The sequence below is a fragment of the Pollachius pollachius genome (genome assembly GCF_949987615.1).
Source record: "Pollachius pollachius genome assembly, chromosome: 5".
NCBI lineage: Eukaryota > Metazoa > Chordata > Actinopteri > Gadiformes > Gadidae > Pollachius > Pollachius pollachius.
This window is the reverse complement of record NC_136938.1, coordinates 2433143-2444688: the sequence shown is the minus strand read 5'-3', so window position 1 is coordinate 2444688 and position 11546 is coordinate 2433143. Positions and strand designations below refer to the sequence as shown.

Here is an 11546-nt window from a genome sequence, read left to right as displayed (position 1 = left end):
AGACCCATAGAGAGAGAAGAGTTGCGACACTCTTTGATCTCGCCGGCAGGGTTGTCACGTGGTTCATTCAAGCTTGTATAGTTCCAAAACACGCCGCGCGGCCGTGTTCTTCAATGGGACTGACCGCAGCGATTGCAATATTGAATGGTAAATATAAATTAAAAAACACATACCCAAGTACTTTTCCGACTATTGTTGCATATTTGTAAATGTCAGTTTTCCATTTAGAGTGGTAGGGTGACAACTGCAAGCTACTTAGATACGTTTTTAGGTTTGAGGGAAAGCTTCACTTTCGTGTTAGCATGGGTAGCACTAGGCTACTGACTTTAATGGCTTAACCTTACATCTGTTCTGAAATCAAAGATGATTCAAGATGTTCATTTTTGCGCAACTGGACTATTGGATTTTCTTGATATTGCTTTTAATTCCGATTCACTTACCCGTGGTCAGAGAGCGATTGAGAAAGCAGAGTAGCAACAGTCCATTTAGCATTTAGTTTCCAGGCAACTTCTTCCACACAACCATGATACTTTTAAGACTAAGCCATACACAAAGTATCACATATATTAGAGAATAACAAATGAATGTTGGACGAATTAAATTGTATTTTTTTTTATTAAACAATAAAACCCTCCAGCAAATGCAGATTCCACCGCCCAACAGGAGGATGCACCATGTAAAGCTGAACCCAGTGTTTGAGATGCTGAGTGTTCCTCTCCACATATATCAGGCTGAGGTTTGTGGAACCAAAAACAAGTGGGAACAAGGACTAAGAACAACAAAGCAAACATACAGTAAGTGTGAACAGGAACAGCAAAGTAGAGCCAGGGGGTATCAATAAATAAAACAGTTAGTCATGTGGAACAAGAACAACAAATGTGTAAACAGGTGTGCGTGTGTATCTAACTTGTACAACAAGAACAAAGTGGTTAAGGAACAGGGAGGAATATAATAAGTTAATAAACAAAGAAAATACTCCACATAAATCAGTCTGAGGTTAAGGATAGTAAAGTGCATCAGGTCGAAAGGAAGGACAATCGCAGCAGTCGCCACCACCAACAGCCGTCGCCAGCACAAGCCGCCACCACTAGCAGCAGAAGTCGACACCACCATCCTTTGCCACCACCAGTCAGCTCAAGCAGCCATCGCCTCAAGCAGCAGCGACCTGCAGCAGCAGTGTTTGCCGGCACAATCCAGCTCAAGCCACCAGCAGTAGCAGCCACCGCCATCTGCATCCACCATCAGCCGCATACACCATCAGCTTCTTACACCATCAGCCGCAGCAGCCACCACCTGCAGGAGAGTGAAGATAATCAGACAAGACCTTGAATTGCCTGTAGGTCAATGAGTTTCCCCACACATGGCCAAATTGCTGCCAAGTTGGGGAAGGGGTGGACAGAAGCTTACATTATGAAAAAAATGAATGACACTACTGTCTGTGTAATAACATTTGAAAGCTCCTCGTTATGGCTTATTTTTTGTGTGGAATAATTTCTATTCATATATGTAATCCCCCAGCCTTTTCAAGGGTATAATTAAACAAAAGCAACCTTATTTCTACTAGCTATAGCATCAGACACACAGTACTCCAACACCGTAGCTAACACCGTCAGGTTCAGCAGATTAAACCCGTCGTTAATCAACCTTATTAATCCTACATCAATAACTAACTAAATAGAAGTTATCAGAGATTCACTACTTAACTTCTGGTGCAGTGATACCATCACAGCTGTCGAAATCGAGCTAACTAGCAGGCGATGACTGAAAATCGGTCGTCTACCAAGATAAAAAAATATATATAATTACGCTGTGCACATACAAATAAAGATCAGTATATGCATAATAAAGGCCCTCTGATATAATATAGAGAGTTGACAATTCAAAAGAGGTAGCAATTTAATCAATTTACCCCCGGAGATACCTTCACAGATGGCGAAGTCGAGCTAACAAACTAGCAGGCAATCTGTCGTCTACAAAGATAAAAATATACCTAATTACGCTGTGCATACACAAATAAATATCAGCATATGCATCATAAAGGGCCGCTGATACAATATAGACAGTTGACATTTCAAAAGAGGTAGCTATTTAATGCACTTACCTAAGAAGTTACTCGAAGGCCAGCAATGGAAATGAATGATCTGCTACGCCTTAAATGGGTGTTTTGGAACTATGCGAGGCTCCAAACCCCGGAAGTAGGCGGCAAAAAACGCTACAACGGAGTCCAATGGAAGTGTCGCCACTCAGTTATATCCTATCACTCTGCACGGACCTATTGAAGGCTGAGACTGGAGGCAGCACTACCGCCCCCTAGTGGAGTTCAACGGTATCCCTCCCCCTAATGCCGAGAATGTTTAACTAAATAAATGTAGTGAATGAGAAGAATAAAAAATAAATCGGATACCTAGAAAAGCATCATAAAAGTGCATTTGATTATATGACAAATACATTTATGCAAAGTAGCAAAAACGTGAATTGTTCGCTTTGTACTAAAGACACATGTAAGCTGGATGTATACTAATGTTTATTATTAGAGTTTTTCATATCAACTTCCAGACTTATTAAGCAAAATCCAATAGTTCATACATTCATACCTTAACCCAAGTATAATCTGTATAGGATAACAAAGGAATTAGGAAATATACCTTTTGGGTTTAATATCTTGTGTAGAGACGTTGGAAACGTGTTGGAGGAAGAAACAGGAACATACCAGATAGCAAACCAGATCCAGAACAACACTGTGTCCTGAAGCGGTTTGGGGACAGACTCTTGATTATCTACAGTTATGGAACTATACACATTATGCTGGAATGAACCGCAGCCCTTCAGTGTGCAACAGAATCAGGGATGGATCTAAAATAGTCTGGAACTCGACACAGCAGCATCCTCTACCAGAACACGGCTGCTATCACCTCCACAGCGCCCCCTAGCTGTTTCCCCTCATCATTACATTGATCTTCACGAAAAGAAGAGATTGCTGAAAAGCGTTAAGATGCACTCATAAAGAAGAGCCACAAGGCCTTCCTGATAAGCAGGTGGACACCCCCCCCCCCCCCCCGAGAGAGAGAGAGAGAGAGAGAGAGAGAGAGAGAGAGAGAGAGAGAGAGACTCCCAAACTGCAGTTTGGTGTTTGGGTATTCCGTCCTCCTCCGAGGGGCGCACCAGAGGAGGAGGACCAGAGGAGGAGGACCAGGAGTCCAGAGGAGGAGGTTCAGGAGCCCAGAGGAGGAGGTCCTGGGTCCAGCTGAGTCTAGCTGTCCTGCAGCATCTTCTCGATCTCCTGGTCCCACTGGTCGTCCTTGTTGTCTGACTCAGGGACCACTTCGTACTCCTGCAGCTCCTGCTGCAGCTCCTTCTCCCAGTCCGCCGGCTCCTCTGAGGGAGGAGGAGAGGGGGTGAGAGGGAGCAGTGATGGGACTGATGGGAGTAGTGGTAATGTGGGATTTAACCAGAGGAACTTAGTTATTATAAGGTATTAATGACTCATAAGAACTCACTAAGTGAACTAAGTGAGTTATTACCTTCATACCACATCATGTGAAATGCAAGGGGACTCTTTCTCCCCCTTGCCATGATCTCTGTTTTAGTTCAATGGGTAAAAAATCGTGCAACTCGGCCTATCCCAACCCCGATGTGAGCAGGTGAACGGTGGAGCGGGTGACTGGTGAGTGGGTGACTGGTGAACGGGTGACTGGTGAATGGGTGAGTGGGTGACTGGTGAACGGGTGACTGGTGAGGGGGTGACTGGTGAGGGGGTGACTGGTCAACGAGTGACTGGTGAGGGGGAGACTGGTGAACAAGTGACTGGTGAGTGGGTGAGTGGGTGACTGGTGAGCGGGTGACTGGTGAGCGGGTGACTGGTGAGCAGGTGACTGGTGAGCAGGTGACTGGTGAAAGGGTGACTGGTGAGCAGGTGACTGGTGAAAGGGTGAGTGGGTGACTGGTGAGCGGGTGACTGGTGAGCGGGTGACTGGTGAGCGGGTGACTGGTGAGCGGGTGACTGGTGAGCGGGTGACTGGTGAGCAGGTGACTGGTGAAAGGGTGACTGGTGAGCAGGTGACTGGTGAAAGGGTGAGTGGGTGACTGGTGAGCGGTTGACTGGTGAACCCAGCTCACCGTCGGGCGAGGGGGTCTTGGCGGGCTCCAGCACCAGCTGCTTTATCTCCTTCCTGAGGTCCTCCTGGTTGAGCGCCGCGCCGTCGTACGCGTCGCTCACAAACTCCGACACGCCGGGACTGCTGCGGCCCTCCTCCTCCTCCTCCTCCTCCTGCTGCTCCTCCTCCCTCGCCGGGGCCTGACCCCACAGGACACAGGAGCAGGGAGACCAGGAGTTAGTTATAGGTTAGGTTCCTACTCATCCGGATGAACCCGTTTGTATTCCTTAGTACGATTTATTTCGTACGATTTATTTATTTTTTTAAGACGTGAATCCTGTTGACACCCTGAGTCGGTGTTAGCTCATCTGTGTGGGCCGTTCTCCTTGTTCTGTGTGCATGCACAATAAACCATACAATACACTTTAACCCAATCAGTTTTCTATCAATATTGAGGGACAATACTTGCAATAGATTAAACTTTTGTACACAGTAGGACACTTTTACACACAGTTGGACACTACTACCCACAGAAGGACACTTCTGTACGCAGTAGCACAGTTCTACACACAGTAAGACACTTCCAGAGCATTGTGTAAACAGGTGACCGCTGTGTGGTCACAGCTGTGGGGAAACCATTTGATTCAGGTGTTTATTCGCTCTATGCTCTAATGAATGTCCTGAGAGGCAGAGAGGGATCCTGTTACAAACCAGCTGCCAACTCCAAGCTCAACCACATTGTTGATTTTCCCAGAAACACTGCCTTAACTTAACTGACATACAGCACGCTGCCTTAACTTAGCTGACATACAGGACACTGCCTTAACTTAACTGACATACAGGAGCACGCTGCCTTAACTTAACTGACATACAGCACGCTGCATTAACTTAATTGACATACAGCACACTGCCTTAACTTAACTGACATACAGTATGGTTTTGTTGTGTTCCAGAGGGTGACCTACACTTTACCACCTAAGCCAAGTCACCGAAACCGACCACACAATCAGTGCCCCCCCGCCTCATTCCTGATCACCGCACACTACCCAATCAGAGCCCTCCCTGCCCCACTCCTGGTCACCCTATAAAAGCAGGTAAGATGTCATTTCTTGCAGAAGGGCCTTTTCTCCTGCTCAACTCATAGTTATAGGTTGCTCAACTCATAGTTATAGGTTAGGTTCCTACTCATCCAGATGAACCCGTTTGTATTCCTTAGTACGATTTATTTCGTACGATTTATTTATTTTTTTAAGACGTGAATCCTGTTGACACCCTGAGTCGGTGTTAGCTCATCTGTGTGGGCCGTTCTCCTTGTTCTATGTGCGTACACAATAAACCATACAATACACTTTTACCCAATTATCAGTTTTCTATCAATATTGAGGGACAATACTTGCAATAGATGAAACTTCTATACACAGTAGGACACTTTTACACACAGTTGGACAATACTACCCACAGAAGGACACTTCTGTACGCAGTAGGACAGGGCCTTTTCTCCTGCTCAACTCATCACACCCATTCTCTCACCTTCCGCTCCTCTCCGATGGAGGCAGGGGGGCTCTTGGCTTGCAGAATTTCTGAAACAGGAGAAAACAGAAAGCTGTGAGCCGGATGTTCCTGTGGGCGCTCAGAGCCCCGGGCTCGTGTCCGATGCAGCACTAGGGAGGGCCATTGTCTTCTCAGAAACACACTAGCCAACTGGTTATCCATCCAGCATTGAATTGGGTCAAAACTGTTTATAAGAAGCACAATTACAGCTGTGCACACTGGGAACTGACAAAGGTGGCATACAAGGTCTGTGTTTGTCTGTCACCACAGAGTTCTCATCATCAGCCCTAAACAGGGAAAAAGGCCATAATCAACTTGTAACAAAGTTTGTTGTTTCAAGGATTCAGAAGCCGTACCAAATCATACGTATTGATTGACACCCTTCACCTGGAGGGATTCAGGCTTAAACACCAACAATGTTATCTAAACTTGGAGTTTCTCTTTTGGGAAATCCGTGATGAAAGGTCCCTTGTGAGACTCCTTCCATCCCTATAGAGCTAGCTCACCTGTGGAGAGGCCCTCCTGGGGGGAGAGGCCGGCTGCCCTCTCCCCGTCTCCCTGCTGCTGGGCCGCCAGGGCGGTGAGCTGGGCTGCCTGCTTCACCAGAGACACGCGGTAGAAGTAGTTCCTCCAGAACACGTCCTCCTTCACACTGGAACACAACAGAGGCTTAGGAACCACAGGGGCTGTGGGACCACAGCACCAGACTGCACTGCATCCACTCAGGATAGTACCCCAGTGAACTCTATTCTGACGAACACCAGGACCCGGCCAAAGACAAAGGGATCTATCATTTTAACATTGTACATGAATTGTTTTATTATATGTAGAGTTGTTTTATCATGATACAAACACACACACACACATACACACACACACATAGACACACACTAACTCACTGCTTGGGCACCAGGTCAAAGCGCATGCGGTTGAGCAGCTGGTCCTCCTCCAGCATCACGCAGGCCAGCGGGGACATGAGCTCCATGTCAAAGGTGAACTGGACGCCGGCCGGAGGGTCCCGCAGGAAGTTCCTCCGGTCCTGAGGTGAGAGAACCAACCCTTCAGATCTGCTGAGCCCCTAGAGGACTGACTGAGGTGAGAGAACAAACCCTTCAGATCTGCTGAGCCCCTAGAGGACTGACTGAGGTGAGAGAACAAACCCTTCAGATCTGCTGAGCCCCTAGAGGACTGACCGGTGATGAGTACTGGTGAGTAGGAAGCCTATTAAGTTTTGTGGGATCAACACGACATGACTTAAACAGGGACATTGAAAATCAATGTCACTGTTTTTGAATACATTGAAATACTTACGGCCCAATTATATTGTGACAATGAGGCTTATGGTATACTTTGAACAAGGACCGGACAAACGGTCTGTTTCAAACAAAACAACGTCTCCCATAATGACAAATCCTTTCACCATTTAATTATTTACCCACGCTTCAATTTATTTGGCTCTTTATAAACGTCTCCCTCTGGCTTACCGCTGATAGAGCCAGGATCTGCTGCTGGATGGTCTCCTCTTCATTGTAGCCCACCCAAGGAGGCACGGCTGCGTCTGATCCAAACCCAACAGGAGCAGCTTTAAGGTCCCGATACTCAGGCTGCATGTGCTATGTGACAGTTACTCTGTTTTACAACATTGCTTGCATGCTCACTAAAATCAGAACCGTGTTGAGTTCTTCACAAATAAGCAGTCCTACCAGTGCAGTCTCCTAAGAATGTGTTGTTATTGCAACACAAATACGACTCATGTTACATGTTATGTATTTCTGTCAATGTAATGCTTATTTAAGGATAAATAAGGCTATCACACCCTAATGTAATGTAAACATCAATTTATAAAATGTGTTTGACGGCCTACCAGATCTTTTGGCTTTGTTTTCTTGGACAAACTTCTCCTGCTCCTTCTGGAACTCTCCCAGAAACGTCTGAAAGGCGGAGAGACGTTATGATGAACACATACATGATGAACACATGCATGATGAATCCCCTGCAGTGGCTCAGGACTCCAGCCCACCTTGTCCAGGATGCCGTCGATGCTGCCGTCCTCCACGCTCCTCTTCAGACTCTGCGCCGTCCCCGACACCGACTCAGAGATCTTCTTGGTGGCACTGGTGGCAAAGCTGAAGATGTAGTCTGTAAAAGAAGGGAGGGATAACCGTAATTTAGTCTATAAAGGAAGGGAGGGAGAACCGTCGTTTAGTCTGTAAAGGAACACGGGAGGGAGAACCGTAGTTTAGTCTGTAGAGGAACATGGGAGTAAACATGTTGACATGACAACACAGAAGTTTAAGCAGAAAACGGGTTCTAACCACTGAGTCCCTGATCCCGCTGGGTCTCCCGGCTCCGGGTCGGGGAGGTTTCCTGGGTGCCGGTCGGGGAGGTCTCCTGGGTCCCGGTCGGGGAGGTCTCCTGGGTCCCGGTCGGGTCTTCCTCAGTTCGCTGTTTGTTGACTTCGTTCTGTTGTTGCACAATCCTTTCTTCTGGGCTGGACCGGTCACGGTCGCCGCTCCTTGGGGGATCCTCCGCCCGCTCCAGACCGAGCCACGTCCCGAGCCCCTTAAACATGTTGACGGGATGTGGAGAGCGATGATCGATAAACAAGAGAGGGGAGACAGCCGAACCAGGAACTGGACGACGGCTGCTTCTTCGTGGCTGTTGTTGTAATTTTGTACGGTGCCGCCCACTACTGGCAGGCGGTACAACCCCCTATCGGCGGGTAACAGCCGTTAACAGCGCGTCCTAGCGGCGGGTAATAGTTCATCCTATCGGTGGGTGAGTTTTATAAGGTTTTATATTGTTCAGTTACCTTTAAGCAAATATGTAAGACTATTTGGAAAAGAAAAATGTATTCAACTTTAAAAAGTAAATTGGTCAATTTACCCCCACACACACACAACACCAATTTCTTTGAGAAGTCATATATTTTACAGACCTTTGTGTAGTCATAGATGCATTGTGGTCGTTTTGATTGACAGGGGACATCCTGAAATTAAGGTAGATGTTTTCATTTGACTTGCCTTTTTTTCCTTTCCTATAGGACAACATATAGTAAAATTTGAACATGGCAATAAGAACTATAGAAATGATATACGCGTTATTACTAGGACATGGAAATGGTTTGGGGAGCTGTGTGTTGTGAGACATTCAACTTGACGTTACACATTAACCACGACATTCTGTACATTGGCTACCATGTGAACGTGTATTCTCTGGGTCGACCACAGGGGGCAGTACCACACATTAAGGCTCTAGTGTATTCTCTGGGTCAACCACAGGGGGCTGTAACACACATTAAGGCTTTGGTTCACCGTGGAAAAGGAAACGAAGAAGGTAGAGGAGAGCGCTTGTTCTGCTGAAATAGTCCGACTTCTAAGGATTTGATTTCGTCTCTCTCTTTGTCGTTCGTTTAGTTCCTCATCTGCTCGTTATTCAGTCTGCTAAATAAAGAAATGGGTAAGACAAACACAGTGTTAATACATCGTTTTTTGTAGCACTTTAAAGTAGCGTTCATCTGCCTGTTTTGATCTCATAACCCATTGAAGACTGATCTCCTTCCAGATGAGACCATGAAGACCCTGATGGTTTTCGACTTCGACCACACGGTGGTGGATGACAACAGTGACACGTGGGTCATCAGGTATACAGCATGCATGCACCTCCAAACAGACAGCGTGCCTCTCTTAATCATGTCTTCAGCTTGGACTGTCTAACCCCTGGATTCAGTGTTTACTCTCTTGGTCTGAAAGTATTAAGCGGTTTATCAAACCCTGCATGGACGTTCCCAACTAAACTAACTCCTAACGTGCTCATATGCAGGTGTCTCCCAGACCGGACCCTCCCCAACGCACTGAAGGACTCCTACCAGAAGGGCCAGTGGACCGACTACATGGGCCGAGTCATGGCCTACATCGGTGGGTGTGTGCGTCCAGTTGTGTTTATGTGTAGTTTATGTGTAGGGGCACGATGATGTCAGTGCTGAAGAGCTCATAGGTAAAAACAAAGCGCGTCTGGGCCGCGGTTCTTCTTTTATTATTAACATCTATATAATAATATATATGGATAGTCGTCAAGTTGAGTGATTGGATCATTTGATCTTGAATCGTGTACGTTGCAAGTGGAATGCACTTAAAAGTAACTTGTTATCAAATGGAAATATTCCACATGGTCCCTGATAGGTCAGCGTTGGAGTTCAGTGTGTGGACCTGGTATCCGTCTCGGTATTTGTGCGTCCTCCTAACCCCAGTCTCATCCCGTCCAATCAGGTGACCAGGCGGTGAGCCCCGACGGCATTCGCGTCGTCATGGAGACCATCCCGTTCACGCAGGGCATGGCGGACCTGCTGGCCTTCATCTCGGCGCACAAGAGCGCGGTGGACTGCGTGGTGATCTCGGACTCCAACGCCGTGTTCATCGACTGGATCTTGGGCGCGGCCGGGCTGCGCTCGGCCGTGGACCGTGTGCTCACCAACCCCGCCCGCTTCGACGAGCGGGGCTACCTCACGGTGCGGCGGCACCACGCCCACGATTGCGCCCGCTGCCCCGTCAACCTGTGCAAGCGGGCGGCGCTGCAGGCGTACCTGACGGAGTGCGAGGAGGTGGGCGTGGACTACCACAGGATGATCTACGTTGGCGATGGCGGCAACGACCTGTGCCCCTCGTCTTGCCTGCGGGGGGGCGACGTAGTGATGCCCAGGAGGGGCTTCACCCTAGAGGGGCTGCTCTCCAAGCTGCAGAGCCGGGGTTCCTCCCTCAAGGCCCGCGTGGTTCCCTGGACCAGCGGCACGGAGGTCCTGGATGAACTGAGGTCCCACATGCTGCCGGCCACACCCTGACGGGCATACCCTGACGGCAGGGAGCGGAGCAGGGAGCGGAGCAGGGAGCAGGGAGCGGAGCAGGGAGCGGAGCAGGGAGCAGGGAGCGGAGCAGGGAGCGGAGCAGGGAGCAGGGAGCGGAGCAGGGAGCAGGGAGCGGAGCAGGGAGCGGAGCAGGGAGCGGAGCAGGGAGCAGGGAGCGGAGCAGGGAGCGGAGCAGGGAGCAGGGAGCGGAGCAGGGAGCAGGGAGCGGAGCAGGGAGCAGGGAGCGGAGCAGGGAGCGGAGCAGGGAGCAGGGAGCGGAGGATGGGGTCCTCCCTCAGGGTCAACGGGATCAAAGAGAGAGCCAGGACTGTGTCCGTCACATCACAGCTGTCCACTGGGACTTTGTTTTTTACTTTTATGTTATTGTTTTTAGAAAGTCCTATTTATATTGGTGATCATATTTTGTGACCTGGTTTTACACAAGGACATAAAGGTATGTAATGCGTGCAATGACTCAGGTAATTTTTGTTTTGTTTTCTTAAAATAAATGAGAAGAATTATTGACTTTCTTAAAATCACTTCCTCTTGGGCAGGAACCACCAAATGGTTCATGTTGAACGTTCTTTAGGCCCTTGTTCATATAAAAGACCCCCTGTCTTTAGCTCATTCCCAAGTGTACCCAACCCCTAGATCACCAACCAATGTGGTCACTTCCGGTTGGTTTAAACTTAAAGCCTTCAAACATACCATTTTACTAGAGATAAATTCACATAGTCGAAGTGGTCAAAATGAGGACCACTGGCCCCCTACTATAGTTTGTTACCTAAAGGGGGGCCTGGCTGGCTCCCGGGGGCCGCGGTAACGAGGAATACATTAACGAAGTTTCTGATCCTGTTCTTCAATCTCTCACTTTCCATCAGCCAACCGCCTCATGTGGACGCCTCTGCTAGAGAGGGAATATTTGAACACTCAAATCGCCCTGACCTGGAACAATAGCCTGCAATGGTGCAGGAGCACACTTAGTACTGTTTTCTATGTTGATAATATACAAAAGAAGAGTACGCTCAATCTCAGAGCATCATCCGTGAGGCTCAGTTGTC

At 48.1% G+C, this 11546-nt stretch overlaps 2 protein-coding genes and 1 long non-coding RNA gene across 3 annotated transcripts; 1 reads left to right on the top strand and 2 right to left on the bottom strand.

Moving 5' to 3' along the window:
• Positions 1-614: 614 nt before the first annotated feature.
• LOC307075697 lies at positions 615-2147 on the bottom strand. The gene is made up of 3 exons (XR_013811861.1): positions 2102-2147; positions 1910-1970; positions 615-1776 (listed from the first exon to the last, which is right to left on the bottom strand). It is a non-coding gene; the product is annotated as an uncharacterized lncRNA (long non-coding RNA).
• Positions 2148-2528: 381 nt separating this feature from the next.
• syap1 (synapse associated protein 1) lies at positions 2529-8298 on the bottom strand. The gene is made up of 9 exons (XM_079736177.1): positions 7961-8298; positions 7666-7784; positions 7510-7576; positions 7130-7203; positions 6545-6684; positions 6152-6297; positions 5625-5674; positions 4117-4294; positions 2529-3375 (listed from the first exon to the last, which is right to left on the bottom strand). The coding sequence occupies exons 1-9, from the start codon at positions 8214-8216 to the stop codon at positions 3251-3253; spliced, it is 1155 nt and encodes a 384-aa protein (XP_079592303.1). The 5' UTR covers positions 8217-8298; the 3' UTR covers positions 2529-3250.
• Positions 8299-8981: 683 nt separating this feature from the next.
• phospho2 (phosphatase, orphan 2) lies at positions 8982-10618 on the top strand. The gene is made up of 4 exons (XM_079737262.1): positions 8982-9104; positions 9210-9288; positions 9468-9562; positions 9914-10618. Exons 1-4 carry the CDS (start codon positions 9101-9103, stop codon positions 10480-10482), a joined length of 747 nt encoding a protein of 248 aa, XP_079593388.1. The 5' UTR covers positions 8982-9100; the 3' UTR covers positions 10483-10618.
• Positions 10619-11546: the final 928 nt, after the last annotated feature.